This window comes from Anguilla rostrata, chromosome 5 (assembly GCF_018555375.3).
Source record: "Anguilla rostrata isolate EN2019 chromosome 5, ASM1855537v3, whole genome shotgun sequence".
Classification (NCBI taxonomy): domain Eukaryota; kingdom Metazoa; phylum Chordata; class Actinopteri; order Anguilliformes; family Anguillidae; genus Anguilla; species Anguilla rostrata.
This window is the reverse complement of record NC_057937.1, coordinates 48640895-48657731: the sequence shown is the minus strand read 5'-3', so window position 1 is coordinate 48657731 and position 16837 is coordinate 48640895. Positions and strand designations below refer to the sequence as shown.

The following is a 16837-nucleotide window of genomic DNA, read 5'->3' as shown; positions in this document are numbered from 1 at the left end:
TGCTTTCTTGCACACTGTCTCATGCTCAAAAAGAGCAGTTTGCAGGCTTGTTGGTTGGTTCAGAGAATGGTCACTTGTTGTTTCAGTGATATTTTCTGAGTGTCTGGCCATGCTCAAGTAGCCTGTTGCCTGAATCGGTGCAAGCACTCTCTGAACTGTGTCATCTGACACTATCTGCATTAATTGAGTCAATGAGTTTATTGCTAACAAAATGAATCCCAGTTTCATAATCCTGTTAACTTTGTTATCTGGTGCTGCACGGAGCAATAAACCCAAAATATAATTACTCCTGAATGGATTTGTTCCGGTTATGGAATAAACATGGAATTACCGGCCAAATTTTTAATTTATTTGATTATCCATGTTTTTTTGTTTGCAATTTAATGAATTATTTTTTGCTGCTATTTCCAGTTCCTGTTGAGAGGTTTCAAAGCTCTTGTCAAAGTTCTAAAGTTCATAGATGAGAATCTGACATTGTACATTTTTTGCAAAGCAGCAGCCTCTATGTGCTCATGATAGAGGCTAATAATAAACCCCCCCTTTGAGGCTCAGAGCATATGTGTGTGTGATATGCACCCCCTAAAATGGACCTGGATCATGTGAGAAGTGAGATTATCTTGTCATTCGTCAAGACCAGGCTCATGTTTGTGAAGGTTGTACATCTGTTTCTTTCAAAAACCATCTGTTACAGTTTTTAAAGGAAAGGTTAGAATTCTGGTCAAGAATATTTCTCACTTTTTCGTCCACTTTATCTTGCAGTAAACAGGGATATTTTGAGCTTTTGGTGAATGGCCCATTCTCTGGTGTCCTAATTAGGCTGGTTTATGGCTTTCCTCTGGGTATATAGCAGAATGCTTATTTTTATTTTATTTTCATTTTTCAGGTAGGTCAACTGAGAAAACAGTTCTCATTTGCAGGGACAACATGGGAAATCAAAGTGGATAATGAACAAACGATTAGATGTAGGAGAATTTATTAGGTGGCCATATGTAGAGGGGTGGGTGTTTTGGAAATTTTATCAGGATAGCTGGGTTAACATCGCTTCTCTTTCGAAAACTAACCTGTGATCTTTAATGGTTGCCGTGAGTAAGATGGGAATAATGGCACACCCTTCAAAACAGTCCCTCCATTAAAGTTATAGAACAAATTGTATTTAGCCCAGAGGGAAGAGTGCCCCCTACTGGCCCGTCAACACCTCTTCTCACAGCAACTTATTTTTCTAGTAGGCCTCCCGTCCAAGCATAAACCCAACGTGCTTAGCTTCAGCAATTTTGTAAGAGCTGCTGGTTAATGGGTTTGTCATGGATTTGAAACAGTATGTGTATGCTCAAGCTCTGTCTTTACCTCATTTGCTCCCTTGAAAATTCAGTGTCCATGTGCTGTCAGATTACGAAAACTGCAAAATGATTTGCCCCTGGATAACAAGTCTGCAGCTGCGGTTTCCGTGGAGATGGACCGTAATTCACAGGAGGGGCCTGCGTGTTCTCTCCCCCGCCGCAGTGAACTGGTTGGACCACGGCCGGACCTTCCGGGAGCAGGGCGTGGAGGAGAGCGAGACACTGCTGCTCAGACGCAAGTTCTTCTACTCGGACCAGAACGTGGACTCCCGCGACCCGGTCCAGCTGAACCTGCTCTACGTTCAGGTCCGCTCTGCCACCCAGCCTCTATCCAACCCCTCTCACAACAGACTCTTTCTGGTGATGGTTCAATCCAAGTGATCTTAGTAAGGTCTGCAAAAGCCTAAAACTATGTCAAAACCTTTATACAAATGTGTAGGACAGTTATCATTCTGCTAATCTAATCAACGGTCACATTTGTATTTTTACAATTCCATTTATTCCTGTCCTGTATTTCAAAACATTTGGGTGAACAGAATGTATGCTTTGTCAAAATGAAAAGTTGCAGTCATCTGTTGCTTCTTACGTCATATCTGCCCAGCACCTAACTACGAGTGATATGTGTATATGTTACAAAATTCTATTGGCCAGTGCTGAAAAGCTCCATTTAGGATCACAGCATGCATCCTGATCTGAATTGTTTGCCTTTGCAGCAGAAGTTTGGATTTAATTTATTTGTTTTCATTCATTATAAGCCGTTAACAAAGGCACGTCTGAAAGCTTCTCTTTAATTCTTAGCTTAACAGTAGTAATAGTAAAGTAAAGCAGTTTATAAAAATGCTAGGCAGAATAACTAATGGGCCATCTGACAGTCTCTGTGGAGATTTTGGCTGCAGATAAATTTGATGTCTGTTCTGTAAATGATCTGTCAATATTTTCCAACCGCAGTTGTGTTTTTTGGTGCCGTGCCCACAGAGGCTTATTTAAACAGTTCCTCATGTAGCAATCAAATTGTATTTAAATAGTCCTTTATAAGTACTTTTTACATAAACTGTACAATGCAGTTTATGTAGCAGACCATTGATGGCTTTTTTTAACTGTAGTTAGCTAACAATGATTTAAACTGCTTTGGCCCTCCTCTGTATTGACAAGGCTTTCTCGATTTTGCAATGAACTGTCACTGGCGGTGGCATTACGGAGCAAACGCAGCTGTAACCCTTCTCCACGCTGGGCCCCTCCTTTAACTCACCGCTGTGCTCTTTCCAAGACCAGCGAAAAACACGCCCTTTCCCCTTAACACCAGGCTGAGTGAAGCACGCCGCCTCTTCCCTCTTCCCTTCCCTGTGTTCAGTTTTAACACATCTTTGATTCATTGGCGGACGCCTGCTGTAAACAGTCTGCTTGTGGGCGGACAGACTCAGACAGATGCGCATAAGTACTTGTTCACTGAGCTCATTGTGTGTGAGCTTCTGCATGCATTTGTGCAATTGTGTGTATGCCAGGGTGCTGTATATTGCTTGCATCCTTTCCCCCCCAATTTTGGTAGATTTATAGTGTGTATTTATGAAGGTCTACTCAGCAGATTTCAGCAACATTGCTGCAGACATCTCAAATTTCTGCTTTGTCCCTTTATTTTTGCAATGAAGGACGGTTCTCATTTATCAGGATTTAAAAATAATAATAATAAAAAGTAATTCTGCAAGGGTGTGTCGGAGGGTGTGACACCACTCTCGGATGTATGAAATAGCCCCCCGTGGTATATTTTTCTTCTCCGCCTCTCCTCTTCTAATTCCTCCGTGGGAGATGAAGACACCCAAGTTTATCCTGCTGTCTTCTGCACACGCCTGTTTCAGTCTGCAGGTCGGACCAGTTTAAATTAGCAGGACACGTACTGTAAAGTCAGCAAAGTCCTCATGCGTTTTGAGGTCTCCGTTCCATCACTCAAATACATGGAAACCTGTAGTACCGTGCTGTGTCACAGAGGGATGAGCTGTTTAAATTTGGAGATCAGATGTGTAATTTTATTTCCGCTTCCCTGTAACTCAGGGATGCTCTCAGAAAGCTGACGCTCTCACGCTTGGCAGCCGTTTCCAACCTGCTGGGTTAAATAGCAAGGATGGGGAAGATTTTTTTCAACTGTCAACGTTTAAACGTTCAGACCTGCAGGGAAGCGTTAATCACGGACCGCTGTCAGAGGATCGAAGAGCGATGCATAGAACGCGGTGCATCCGCGAGAAACACTACTACCCCGTAGGTGTTTTGAAGACGTCAGGAGGCAGCCACTTATTGTGGTTAGGAAGCGAATGTCACAAGAAAAACTGCTCGTTTAGGCAAGCAACAAGCCAGAAATAATGAATGGCACCATGAATGCAGCACATGAGTGGGACGGGCATTGACGGGGGAGTAGTTTGTCAGTGTGCTGTCTGGTCCTCTGCCGTCGACTCTGCTATGAAGTAGTGTATGTATCTTCTTTAATGGTGATTTTCACGTCATGCATGTTGTTCTTTTCTCAGACGTTCTCTCTTTTTTTTCTTTCTTTCTTTCTCTCTCAGGCTCGAGACGACATCCTAAATGGCTCCCACCCGGTGTCTTTCGATAAAGCCTGTGAGTTTGGAGGAATTCAGGCCCAGATCCAGTTTGGGCCGCACGTTGAACACAAACACAAGCCAGGATTCCTGGAGTAAGCCCCTTTTTGTCATACTGGACTCACTCCTGTTACAATTACACACCATATTTGGTAGGCCCCTTCACCCTTTAATGGCTGCCTTGTTCTTATTTCATAGAGTTTCTCGTTTCATGTATTGAGAATACTGTGTTTTTTTTCGAAATTCTTGTACTGAAAGCTTTTCGATAATTTTTTTCCTGAAGAAGTGTAAAAACTTTATCTGTAAATATAAATCTGTGACTTAAATTGTGATTTATTTTAGCTTGAAGGAATTTCTGCCCAAGGAATATATCAAGCAGAGGGGGGCAGAGAAGAAAATATTTCAGGTATATCTTATGTAATGTATTTTATCATAGATTCCTGCATAGTATGCCTTTAACATTATATAATTGTTGGTATGCTCTTTTGATATATGTCTTTGTCCTTAGATGGTGTTTTTAGACACATGAATGAAGCCTTTTCATATGAAAAGAATAACCAGAAAGAAGTAAAACCATTCTGTCAATGTGTTATCACAGTCCATTAATTTGTGCAGTGAATTCATGTCCCGGTGAAATTCAGAGAGAATTAATTAGCCATGGAGCACTTATGTCCGAGACCCCTTTGACACAGTTAAAGGTTACAGTGCTGAAATGTTTTTTTGTTTTTTTTTTATTTTCCTGAAACTGACAGGACCACAGGAACTGTGGGGAAATGAGTGAGATCGAAGCCAAAGTGAAATATGTCAAACTGGCACGGTCCCTGCGAACGTACGGCGTGTCTTTCTTCCTGGTGAAGGTAAGATGCAGGGAGGCACAGAGGGTGCGAAGCTGCAGTGTGCTTTACGCTCATGTGATTTAGTTTCGGTTGCAGGTTAAGGCAGTGGTTGGCAAGAGCCGTAGCTTTCATATCTCACTGTCATCTCTCTGGCTCAGTACCAAATTGAGGTGTAAACACAGGTATGGGGATATAACCAAAGGGAGGAGATATAAATAAAGATATCTGCAAAACAGTGGAGGTGTAAATACCGATGTGAGCCAACAATAGAAACAAATGCGAGTGAAAAAGGAACATAGAACAGCGGTGGCAAGGCTGGCAATGCATCAGAAAAATAAATGCAGGCATTGGGTAGACTGCAGTGACAAAAGCACAGTGTGTGAACATCAGTGGATCCGTTTGTGGGAATGTGCAAAAAACAATGATAAAAACAAATTTTGATGAAAAACTGGAAACATTAAAGGCAGTCATGCTCTCAAAACAGTGTCCTTAAGTCTGGGTCTTGAAATCCTCTTGGTTTGCAGAGGAATTTCAGCCTCTATTAAGGGAAACTACTGGCCAGCCACTGAAATCCATCTGAAAGAATTTGTTTCCACCTGTGCAATGAAATTCAGTCATACCAGATGTTTCAGAAATAATTCACATCTTGTTTCTGCAAAAGGGCACAGAGAGGGTACACACAGAAGTACTTCCCCCAGAAGATTAGTTGTGTTAATTCGGAACACATCATTAGTTTCTTAGTTTTAGAGTAGCATGATAGCCCTCTCTATAATTAAGAGCACAGAACTTTGAATAGTTTTAGCAATCTGAGAATTGTGCTAAAGTTTATTTTGGGATTCATGACCTCAATAGACCATTGTAGCTGTAAACTTGACTTGGTGTCATTTGACATTGAATTTGGCTATAAATTCACTATTTCTTTCAGTGGTTTTAATAATTCTCCTTTCTCTCAGCACCACTAAAATCTGAAGTCTCCTTTAACCCCTTAAGTCGCACTGGCCTGAATAGCTAATACCGAAGGTGGAAAGGGAGGGGGTGAGCAAGCGAGACATGGAGGATGACAGTCAGGGTAAAAGGGAGCCATATTATCATTTGGTTACTTAAATGTCCTTTTGGAGTCTCCAAATGGCCTTTGTAGAAACCTACCCAGACATTGCTCATTTTTGGTGCATTTTTGTCATAAAATTTGTACCAGGATTTCTCCAGCATTATCGCTGTGGCACCATTGTGTCTCTAAGGTGACCAGATACAGCCAAGTGGTACCTTTCAGAAGACACCATAATTATGCCTGTAGTCAATAGGGTTCAAAAATAGTAACCATTTAATTTTGGGTATGTCATTTTCAGGCTTGTGTTAAAAACGGGGACTGCAGAAGGGGTTAATATGGCTCCATATGTTGTGCTTTATGCACTGAAACAAGTGATTGATAGCAGAGGTACATAGATGGAAAAAAGGGATTCACACCAATAACATATCGTATTAGCTTAGGTATTAAAATATCGATATTCCCTGAGATGAAGATCAGTTTGTTCTGAAGGGGAAAAAAAAACATTTATCATCACGGATGCCTTTGTTGCCCTACAATTCCAAGTGGCATGTCTTTGTACTTATCTGGGCAGTGTATCTTTTGAACCTAGAACAAAGCCCCAGCCTGGAGCGGTACAAGGTATTTTTGACTCTCCCCCCAAATGCCCTGCAACACAAAATGCCTGAAGATTTCTGCCCCTGGCAGGCAGCCAAAGGCATGCTCAGGTTCAAATTTGAACTGAGGAACTAGTGCAGTGATTTTTCTTAAGTTGTTTTAAGGAGAGTAGACCAAGGCTTCACTGATGCTTTGCTTATTGAGCCGTGCACATAAATGAAAATGCCAGCAGGTCTTGTCCATTATGTCAGCAGTGGTGACAACTTAAAAAGCTCCTATGTACTCTCATGCCAGCCTCATTTTGTCTCCCTGCAGAGTCATCCACCGACAGCCTGACTAGTACAAAGAGTGAATAGCCATGTTGCCTTGTCAGTCATCACGTTGTTCCTGATTCTTGAATCTCACCTTCTTAATGGTTCTAACAGCTGTTGTTAGCTCATCTGCTTGCCGTTTGGTTTCTGAAATAAGTGGAATCTTTTATTTTTTTTTATCAAATTGACTGTGTGTTTTTGAAAGGCATCCTGTCATGAATGGCAGAAATGTCAACCTATTTGCTCCTTTATAGTGGAGGAGATATTTGAGCTAACATTGCGAGAGAGAGGCTACAGTATGCCAGTGAGGGTGAAAATGTCAGTGACTATTCTAGAGAGAAAGTGAAAGAAAGAGTGAGGGAGACTGTGTCAGTGACCGAGATATGGTATTGAATTATTTTGGAGGACTTGACAAACAAATGCATATTTTTGTGAGCTATATTTTTATTTTTTCAGGAAAAAATGAAAAGTAAGAATAAGCTAGTCCCGCGATTGCTGGGCATTACCAAAGAGTCTGTCATGCGTGTGGATGAGAAGACCAAAGACGTGGTGCAGGAGTGGCCTCTGACCACAGTGAAGAGATGGGCGGCCTCACCTAAGAGCTTCACACTGGTAGGGCACATTTCTGGCTGTTCATTGTCCCCTCTTGGGTTTAAATTAGAACACAGCGATCCGTCTATAGTCCACAGAAAGGCCTTTCAGCACATCATCAGTTCACATCTTCAGAAGTATATGTGTCTCTAACTCCACTTCCAAATCCAGTTTTTAAAAAATTTTTTATAATGATAATCATACGTCTTATTTATTAACATCCTTTTTTTGTACCAAAGGTACTGAAACGAAGCAGTGCTTTCTACTGTCTGTGGGAAATTACCACCTTGATTTCATTTCCACATGTGCCCTCTGTTCTAAACGTGAAATGGCTTCAGTATGTAACATTGTTTAATGCCTTTTAAAATCTAAGAGAACACCCTGCAGAGCTATTGGGTTTCCACAAACGTCCATTGCTGCTTGTACATCTTGAACACATCACCTTTCCCAACCTCCTGACTACAACAGCCAGTACATATCTATTACTGTACATCTCCACACAGACCCTACTATTGGCAGACATATGTATATTGTATGCAGTATTTCATGTTATAATAGATTCGTTTTTTCGGGCTGTTGAAAGCTTGATTTTTCCATTTTTGTTTTTGGTCCAAATTTATTGCCGTATTAAAAGTTTAGGAAGCTTGTGATATGTAACTTTCCAATGGGCCTATCAAAATTTCATGGATTAGTGTCATGCTGTGTTGGAGATGTAGTGTGGAGTTGTAATGGCTGAATAGAGTGCTGGGGGAGGGGGCTGCAGTGCATCTAAGCCTGGCTGTTATTGAGCTTCTTTCCAAATTGGGCATTTTCAGGCTCCTTTTCGACTGTAGTTTCCCCTCTGCCCGAGGCATGAGTCAGATCTTCCAGTGTGGAGCGGCCAAGGGAGTGTCTATGCAGGAAATAGGAGTGTTGTTTGACCCTGCACTACAAGCACCAGCCCCCACCCCACTCCCCCAGCACCACCTCGCTGTTAGGATGCCGAGAGTAGACCGCTCTGATGGTTACAGGCAGACCTTTTTTTAACGGGTCTGTACGTCAGATGGTAGTAGTGTGCTCACTGCTTTACAAAAGTGTTCAGTAGATAACAGGTTGCTATCTGACCCTTTAAAAATGATTATGTAAGTAATTGATTGTATGTACATTTGAATACATTTGGTGTGAGATATAGTATGTGTGTAATGTAAGCCACCTTGGATAAAGGCCTTGACTAAGCACAAAAATATGATAACATAATAAAAAATAGAAAAAAAAACATTTGTTTCTGCATGTTTGTCTCGATGACTGTGAGGTCACTGAGATGGCTGCCCCCTGTAGAGGAGGCCTAAAAAGAGTGTTATACTCTCAGTTTTGGCAGTACACAGATGTGCTTTGCTTGAGGGGGATTTCCTAAATGATTTTAATTGTTTGAATTGTACAGGATTTTGGAGAATACCAGGAGAGCTACTACTCGGTACAGACCACTGAGGGTGAACAGATTTCACAGCTGATTGCAGGATACATTGACATCATCCTTAAAAAGGTTTGTTGGAAACTGCTAAATGATTGCTGAACTGCTACTAGTTTCTGAAACTGATATTTTGTAAGGAAAACCTCTACAAGGTGTTCAATTTATAAGGCACCAGTGATGATGATAATACGTTTGAGGAGACAATACCCAGTATACAATTGAACAGGATAAGCATTTTTTCATGAGCTTGGTAGGAACCAATGGGTTGTTTCCAACTAATGCTTTGCTAAGTATTTCACATTTTATAGTGTCATTTAAAATGGTAAGTGCCGGTTGTTTACATATATTAAATGATAAATTATTGGAACATTTTTAGGATCTTCAGCAAACACCCTTGGAGGCCTTTTAATACTCCTGTATATTAGAAGCTGTGGTTGGATTATGTATGGCATTACATTACTGGTATATACCAGGCGCTCTTCTACAACAGCATTTTTTTGACATAGTTTCTATTTATACAGCTGGGTGTATACTGAAGCAATATAGTTTAAGTACATTGCTCAAGGGTACAATGATAGTGCCCTAACTGGAAATTTAACCTCCAGCCTTTAGGTTGCCTGAATGAATATGCATTGAACGGAATCCAATATGAGCCATTATGAACTGAAAATTCTCTACGTTTTGCTTTGCAGAAGCAGAGTAAAGATCGCTTTGGTTTGGAAGGAGATGAAGAATCAACGATGCTGGAAGAATCTGTCTCCCCAAAGAAGTATGAACATTTTTTATAAATTCTATCATTCTTTCTGTGTGGCACAAGCAAATCGTTCTGCAGGAATGCTCGCCAGTAGGAACCTCTACCGCTCGGCACACACAAAGAACCATCTGATTAGTCCTTAATTGCGCATGTAACCACATTCCTGTGTGTATTTAGTTATGCTCTGGGGAAAAATTAAGCGCAGGAAGTATGTTTGTTTCTCTCCGGGAAAACAAAGCCTTTATCTCAGCATCCTTAATTATGTGTGTACGAGTACATTTATCTGCAAGTGGCCATCGCTGAACAACGGAAGCCATTTCCCCATCATGCCATTCCCAGTACTGCTTTTCCAGACGCACCAAACTTTATTTTATTCCTCTGCCCTTCTACAGTCGAGAGCTCTGGGCCCTTCGTAGTATTATTAGTGAATGGGAAATGTAATTATCAGAAGACTTGCAAGGGGAATAAATCCTTCCTTGAAGCAGATGAACATCATTTCTGAACTGCAATTTCTCTTCTTGATTTGCTGTGTTATGTCATTTGTCAGCCTGGTGTTTTCTCTCAGTTCTCAGATTGGTGTTGTTGCTGGAAATAAGTGGACGTTATGCTAAAATACAGCGACGCGGTGCTGATATGGTATTAGATACTAGAATACTATCTAGTCTGTGGGTAATCAGAGCATTTGTTGGGCTGAATGGCCTGTTCTCATCATTATGTTTGTTATGTTATGTTATAATATTGGGTATCATAGTCATGTTGTGTATGCAGTCATTTGCATATATCTTTGTGCTATTTAAAACAAAATTATAGCCTGAGCCCGAGGCTTTAATTTGCCAATCAAGTATTCTGAAAATGGACTTCTGCTCATATGGAATTGGGTTCCATCAGAAATGGCCTTCACTCAGAAATATGCATTGATTTAGTGCTTGCAAATGAACAAGTTATGGCGTTTATAAATGTAGCTACTGATAGGTAGGTGAGCTCTCAATATAGTTCTCCCTCTATAGAAGGTGAAATAACTGGTCTCAGTGAACTCTCAACAGTGGAGGTGAAAGGAAATGTTTCAGTGGAGGAGGTCAAAGTTTAGGTCTCAGTGGTAGTTTCAGTAGAGGAGGTGAATGAGCACTTCCCTGTGCAGTGTCAATGGAGGACAGCCAATGAGGTGCGTTCTCACACACTTGCTCCTCCCCCTCTTCAGATCCACCATCTTGCAGCAGCAGTTTAACCGTGTGGGTCGGGTCGAGCACGGGTCCGTGGCACTGCCAGCTGTCATGCGCTCGGGCTCCGTTGGACCAGAGACTTTCAACATGGGCACCATGCCCTCTGCCCAGCAGCAGGTCACCATGGGACAGATGCACAGGGGACACATGCCACCTCTGGTAAGCACTGCCACACTGGGCATATGGGGCACAAAGACTGTGCCACTGACAGCCAAACTTTGGCCTCAAGAGGCACGAGGACTGTTCTCAAAAAAAAAAAAAAAAAAAAAAAAAACAATTTGGAGCATGAAATTATGTTGATTTCAGAGCAGCAAGAAATCAACAATCAAAGGCAGGAAGAGTTTACACTTGAATGATTTGAGCCCAAGGCATTGACTCTTTAAAAGGCTGATTTATAAATACATTGGTATTTCCAGTCAAATCTTTGGAATCCATGGGTTTTATGCTCTCATAGTTGTACAGTCAACTCATTTAAAACTGCGGTTCTCTCACTCTCCTTATCTATGGATGTGGCTTTTGAAAGCATTTTATGCTTATCTCAGGCGATAACACAGCTGAAGCAGCTATTGAAGATGAATTGCTCCACGTAGCAAAGGCATGCACTGCTGGAGTCTAGGCAGCTGCTTACCTGGAAGCTGTGGTTACTCATCTGGATTTGAGCTTTAGTGTTTTGTATTTTTTTTGTTCTTTTTTTTTTGTGTGTCTGTGTGCATGTGAGCTGTGATAACTCTCACTCTTTCCCTCCCTCCTTCCCTGATTTGCTCATCAGAGCTCTGCCCAGCAGGCTCTCATGGGCACCATCAACACGAGCATGCAGGCTGTCCAACGAGCCCAGGCTGACCTCGGCGAAGTGGACAACCTGCCCCCACTGGGACAAGACATGGTGAGTGAACAGAGCACCCGACTGTGTGCAAGCATCCACTACCCCTCTGCATTCAGCAAGCAGGTCTGCAAAGCTGTAGATGCTGACTGGGAAAGTCCATTCAGGCATTACATGCTCCTCCAAGTTGATACAAAACAATCATGTGGACCCTTCACACAGTGGACTGTCTTTTTGGAACAGCATTAGTTTTTAGCCTTTGATATGGGGTTACACCTGCTATTAATGGGTTCTTGATTAAAGGCCTACTTTATTGGGAATGGTGAGAATTTGGCAGGTTTCCTTCCTCTAATGGATCATTGTGGGTATACACAGCAGACCTTTAAGCTAATGATTGCCATAACTGTAAAAGACTTTACAGCCAGTGTGGGTACGGTGAATTTTTATTCGTGGTGAAAATTATTTCAGCTCCTCTTCCTTGAGCGTGATATAATTTCCTTGACTTTCATCCTGACAGGCTTCCAGGGTGTGGGTGCAGAACAAAGTCGATGAGTCCAAGCATGAAATCCACTCCCAGGTGGACGCCATCACCGCTGGAACCGCTTCCGTGGTCAACCTGACCGCAGGTGAGTAGTGTTTAGTGATGCCAGGTCAGCTTGTTCTTTCTAATAAGTTTGTGCAAATAATACCTTGCCTGGTTTCTCCTGAATGGTATTAATACTTAAGCAGATCCTTTCTTGTTTAAAAGGGAAGCTTTAAGGAAATCATCTATGAAACATCACTTGACACCTCCCGTTTAAGAGGAAATTATTCCTTGCATGAGACATGTTAGACCCCATGCTAGTCTCTCATAGGAAGAACACGTCTCAGTTCAGGGTTTTCAAGGGCTCTTGTTGCCTTATGGATCACGCATAGTCTTCCCTGAAGGCCCAAAAGAATATTTCCATTAATGAATATTCAGTGTGCTGCTCCTGCTTTGAGAGAGCTGGCAGAGGGCTCCCGTTTGGCTGGTGCAATGCCATGCTGCCCTCTGTCAGATATTAATCAGCGGACCAGCCATCTGTCTGGTGGCAAAACACTTCCCCTGCTCATCCATCTATTGGTGTGCGGAAACTTTGCTTTCCCCATCATTCCTACTGCCTTGGCCTATCCCTCTATGAATCTGTTAAATCCCCCTTCTGTGAGATCCCTGTCAAATATCCGTGATTGAGTGTGAAGATGCAGAGCACGACCATCCTGCCCTTTAAGGAGGAGGTGCCCTTTAAAGACAGAGTGCGCGGAAAAGGGCTCGCAGGAAGGGCTCGTCCCGACTTTCCCCGACCTCCACCCCTTCGTCCTCAGGTGACCCCACGGACACGGACTACACGGCGGTGGGCTGCGCCATCACCACCATCTCCTCCAACCTGACGGAGATGTCCAAGGGCGTCAAGCTGCTGGCGGCCCTGATGGAGGACGAGGTGGGCAGCGGGCAGGACCTCATGCGGGCCGCCAGGACCCTGGCCGGGGCCGTGTCAGACTTACTGAGGGCCGTGGAGCCGGCTTCCGGAGAGGTGAGTAACCGTGCCGACGGGCTCATAAACGAACCCATTCGCTCTGTGTGAAGTGCACATCCGCACTGTGTGAAGTGCGTAGCACTTTATTTTAGACAAAGTGATTTATTTTGGTTTTTTTTAGCTGAAAGAGGCTTGGATTTGCACTCTCAGACCTCAAAGGTAGTAGATTTCTTCGATACGTCTTGATTTAAAAAGCAATTTACTGCAATGCAGTTATTTCTGATGAATTAATTTGGTGATTTACGGTTGTTTTATGATGGAAGGGCTGATTCTGGACCAAGTCTAAGTGAGGTAAATGAGCTAACAGTGTGAAGTGGGGGTGAAGGAATTTAGCACGGCATCAAATTCCAAATTACCCACTGAGCACTTCTGTAGTACCCTTGAGCAATTTACTCAACCTGAGTATCTTAAATATAAATGGTAAATATCCAGCGGTGATGATATGCAAAATGTTATCTCTGTAAACTGCTCTGGGTAGGGGCACTTGCTAAGCAGATTAATAATGTAACTGAAGAGGCACACTGCAGAATAATAACAGAACTGTAGATCTTATAATGCTCTAACTCCATCCTAGGCAGTCACAGCATCCCTCATCCCACAAAAAATGTCAGACCCCGAAGGGAGATTTCACCAAAACTCTCCCCCACTTTACTCCAGTCATTCTCTATCTCCCGGCAAAAACAAGTGGAAATCACGTAGCTTCGGCTCCTCCTGCGTTGGTGGCGTTGGTAAAGATGTGTGGCGTTCTCATCCACAGCCTCGACAGACGGTGTTGACCGCAGCAGGCAGCATCGGTCAAGCCAGCGGCGACCTGCTGCGCCAAATCGGGGAGAATGAGACCGATGAACGGTTCCAGGTGTGCTTTTCTTTCATGTAACACACTGCTCCTCTGGCCTTTCTTTCAAGGGTGAAAGTGGACAAAGTAATGCACTGCTTTTCTTGAACTGGCAAAACAACTGATGTTCTCTTAGCCCATATAATATAAATATAACCCTAAATCCTGTTGTATTGGATTTCAAGCTTTTCCACACATTTATGAATATGATCAGCTCCCTGTTTGTTTTAGCTGGTGACGTGTTGCTTGTGCGTTTCAGGATATTTTGATGAACCTGGCCAAAGCGGTGGCCAACGCCGCTGCCATGCTGGTCCTGAAGGCCAAGAACGTGGCCCAGGTGTCCGAGGACACGGTGCTGCAGAACAGAGTCATCGCGGCCGCCACGCAGTGCGCCCTCTCCACCTCCCAGCTGGTAGCCTGCGCCAAGGTACGCCCCCCCCCCCCCACCTTCGTCCCCTCACACAGTCCTGGGACACAGCCAGCGGTCAAGGACGTGGTGTTAGAGAGCCAAAATGGCCTAATTAAACCATCATGCATGTCTCTTGCTTCACTCTAACCAAACAACTTCCAATTAAGTATTTATTTATAGCACGAAAAACTAATGAAACGTATTTGTAATTAAATTAAAGCATTGTTTTATTTGTTTTCACTGCTTGCAAGTACAATCCGTAATTCATATGCTACTAAAGTGGAGTACTGATGTTTTAATGAATACCATCCCTCCATTTAGTGCCACAGCTGAATACATTATTAGCAAAACTAAACCCAGATACATGTCATAGCAACAGAAAGACGCTAAACCTGGGAAACCCCATGTTATATAATCACCTGTCATTCAGGATGGATTTAAGGTTGGATTGTACTAATCCACGCATCACAATTTGGCATGATTAAACAAATGCAGGCAGAAATTTTGCTTGGTGTTGTTTTGGTTAAGGAACACCATTTTCATGGCCCACTGTAATCCATGGGGCCAGCTCTGCTGTTGTGCTCTGTATCTGTGTCCCATGGCATTATGGGATATAAACAGCCAGGTCCTCCTTCCTGTGCATTTCCCTTCAGGTGGTGAGCCCCACTATCAGCTCCCCGGTGTGTCAGGAGCAGCTGGTGGAGGCGGGGAAGCTGGTGGACCGCTCGGTGGAGGGCTGCGTGAAGGCCTGCCACTCGGCCACCGACGACGCCGAGCTGCTGAAGCAGGTGACGGCGGCCGCCAGCGTGGTGAGCCAGGCGCTCAACGACCTCCTCCAGCACGTCCGCCACTACGCCAGCCGCGGGGAGCCCATCGGCCGCTACGACCAGGCCACCGACACCATCATGACCGTCACAGAGAGCATCTTCAGCTCCATGGGCGATGCTGGTGAGTGTGGGAGGAGGGAGGGGAAACCCCACGGGGTTCATGGTCTTGATGGCAGGTGGCTTAGAGGTAAGAAAGGTGGCTGACTGAAAAAAGGAAACGTTTGTGGTTCGATCCCTGGCAATTGGAGGGTGGCTGATGTTACAGTGCCCACCAACACTGGTAAAGTACTCTTGAGAAAGGCACTGTATCTCATAAATCCACTGTGGCTGACCATGCTCTCTGACCTCACTGATGCTAATAATAATAGTCATTATTTGTAATTAACTTTATTTGTATAGCACATTTAGTACACTGCAGTGCCAGTTAGTGTGCTTTACAGAAAGTGACGGAAGTAAAAATAGATAAGAGGACAAAAATGCATGCTTGTATGTAGGAGGACTGTAGATGTCGGGGGGAACATGTATGCGTGTATCTAGGAGAGATGTTAGAAGAACCAATTCCAGTTACCATGTGTTAATTGGCAAATAAAGTGAATCTTAATCTTAAATTAAGACTAATTCCGGTTGGCTAAACCCGCGTTTGATCAATGCCTGTCACTTGCAGTATGTTAACTGCATGGCTGTTAGGGGCAATATGATGTTTAATGTCGAATGCATTTCAAGTTAGGATCCACTGTTACTTTGGGGGTGTTTCCTGTTTATGACTGAAGGTTTATCTTATTTAATATAACATATGTAGTACATATCCTCTGTACTTTCTTGTACGGAGTAAGTATATATTACCAGCTTATTTTATTTATTTTTCTGTAGCTTAAGTAGATTTCACTGCACTAAAAATGGTGCACTGAAACCTGGTCATAGTTATTTCCCTTCAGCACTGTGGAAACAACTCTTGGGTCAGAGTGGGCTATTTCCTTTTGTTTTCACTCAAATAACTCCAAGGTAATGCTGAAGAGTATTTTTTTTTAGCTGGCCTTCAAACATTCCATTTTTGGATTTTTTAAAAGGTTTGAAGCATTTGTTTTTGATACTGTTTTGAATTTGAGGAATTTTGCAGACCAGTCAACCCTAGTGGGCTTGTGGAAAACATGTCATACGAAACCACTGCACAACGTGAAATCTGTTACCAATCAGCTTTTACAGGGCTTTGAAACTAAAAGAAAAACATATGTGACAGACCTTTTCCCCTGGGTTAACATTATTTTCAGAACAATTACCAGTGTAAGAACCAAATGAATATGTTAAATTTTTATAGTTGTACTCAGGCTGTTGATTTGATTTAATTGATCAGATATTTCTGGTGTGTGAAGGTTGCAATTCTGTAGGTCGATGTGTGGTACATGAAAAAGAACATTTGTGAATCTTTCATGAGATGACACAAGTGCAGTTTTTTTTGTTTGCAAGAAATTGGTGTGAGAACACGAATTTGCAGTCCAAACCTGAGAATGTGTGAACAGATGGAAACATCCGAGGAAGGCTGGGTCCAGATGCTGGTTTTCAAGTGGGAACACGGCTGCCTTGGTTAAATGAATAATGAATAATTAGTTAGCCCGAGCACCCTTGCTTCCCCCATGTTTTGAGCCAGCTGTGTGCCCTGACCCACGCCC

The 16837-nt window shown here is 43.0% G+C and overlaps 1 protein-coding gene across 4 annotated transcripts in view; it reads left to right on the top strand.

Moving 5' to 3' along the window:
• LOC135255511 (talin-2) overlaps nucleotides 1-16837 on the top strand; it is a 114272-nt gene that overhangs the window by 54017 nt on the left and 43418 nt on the right. For all 4 annotated transcript variants that reach the window (XM_064336778.1, XM_064336777.1, XM_064336780.1 and 1 more), the window contains exons 7-20: nucleotides 1501-1643; nucleotides 3890-4017; nucleotides 4265-4328; nucleotides 4675-4779; nucleotides 7168-7323; nucleotides 8723-8824; nucleotides 9445-9521; nucleotides 10705-10885; nucleotides 11496-11609; nucleotides 12064-12172; nucleotides 12888-13096; nucleotides 13857-13955; nucleotides 14194-14361; nucleotides 14997-15291. In XM_064336778.1, the coding sequence (XP_064192848.1) occupies nucleotides 1501-1643; nucleotides 3890-4017; nucleotides 4265-4328; nucleotides 4675-4779; nucleotides 7168-7323; nucleotides 8723-8824; nucleotides 9445-9521; nucleotides 10705-10885; nucleotides 11496-11609; nucleotides 12064-12172; nucleotides 12888-13096; nucleotides 13857-13955; nucleotides 14194-14361; nucleotides 14997-15291 (1950 nt within the window). The remainder of the gene's footprint in view (nucleotides 1-1500; nucleotides 1644-3889; nucleotides 4018-4264; nucleotides 4329-4674; nucleotides 4780-7167; nucleotides 7324-8722; nucleotides 8825-9444; nucleotides 9522-10704; nucleotides 10886-11495; nucleotides 11610-12063; nucleotides 12173-12887; nucleotides 13097-13856; nucleotides 13956-14193; nucleotides 14362-14996; nucleotides 15292-16837) is intronic.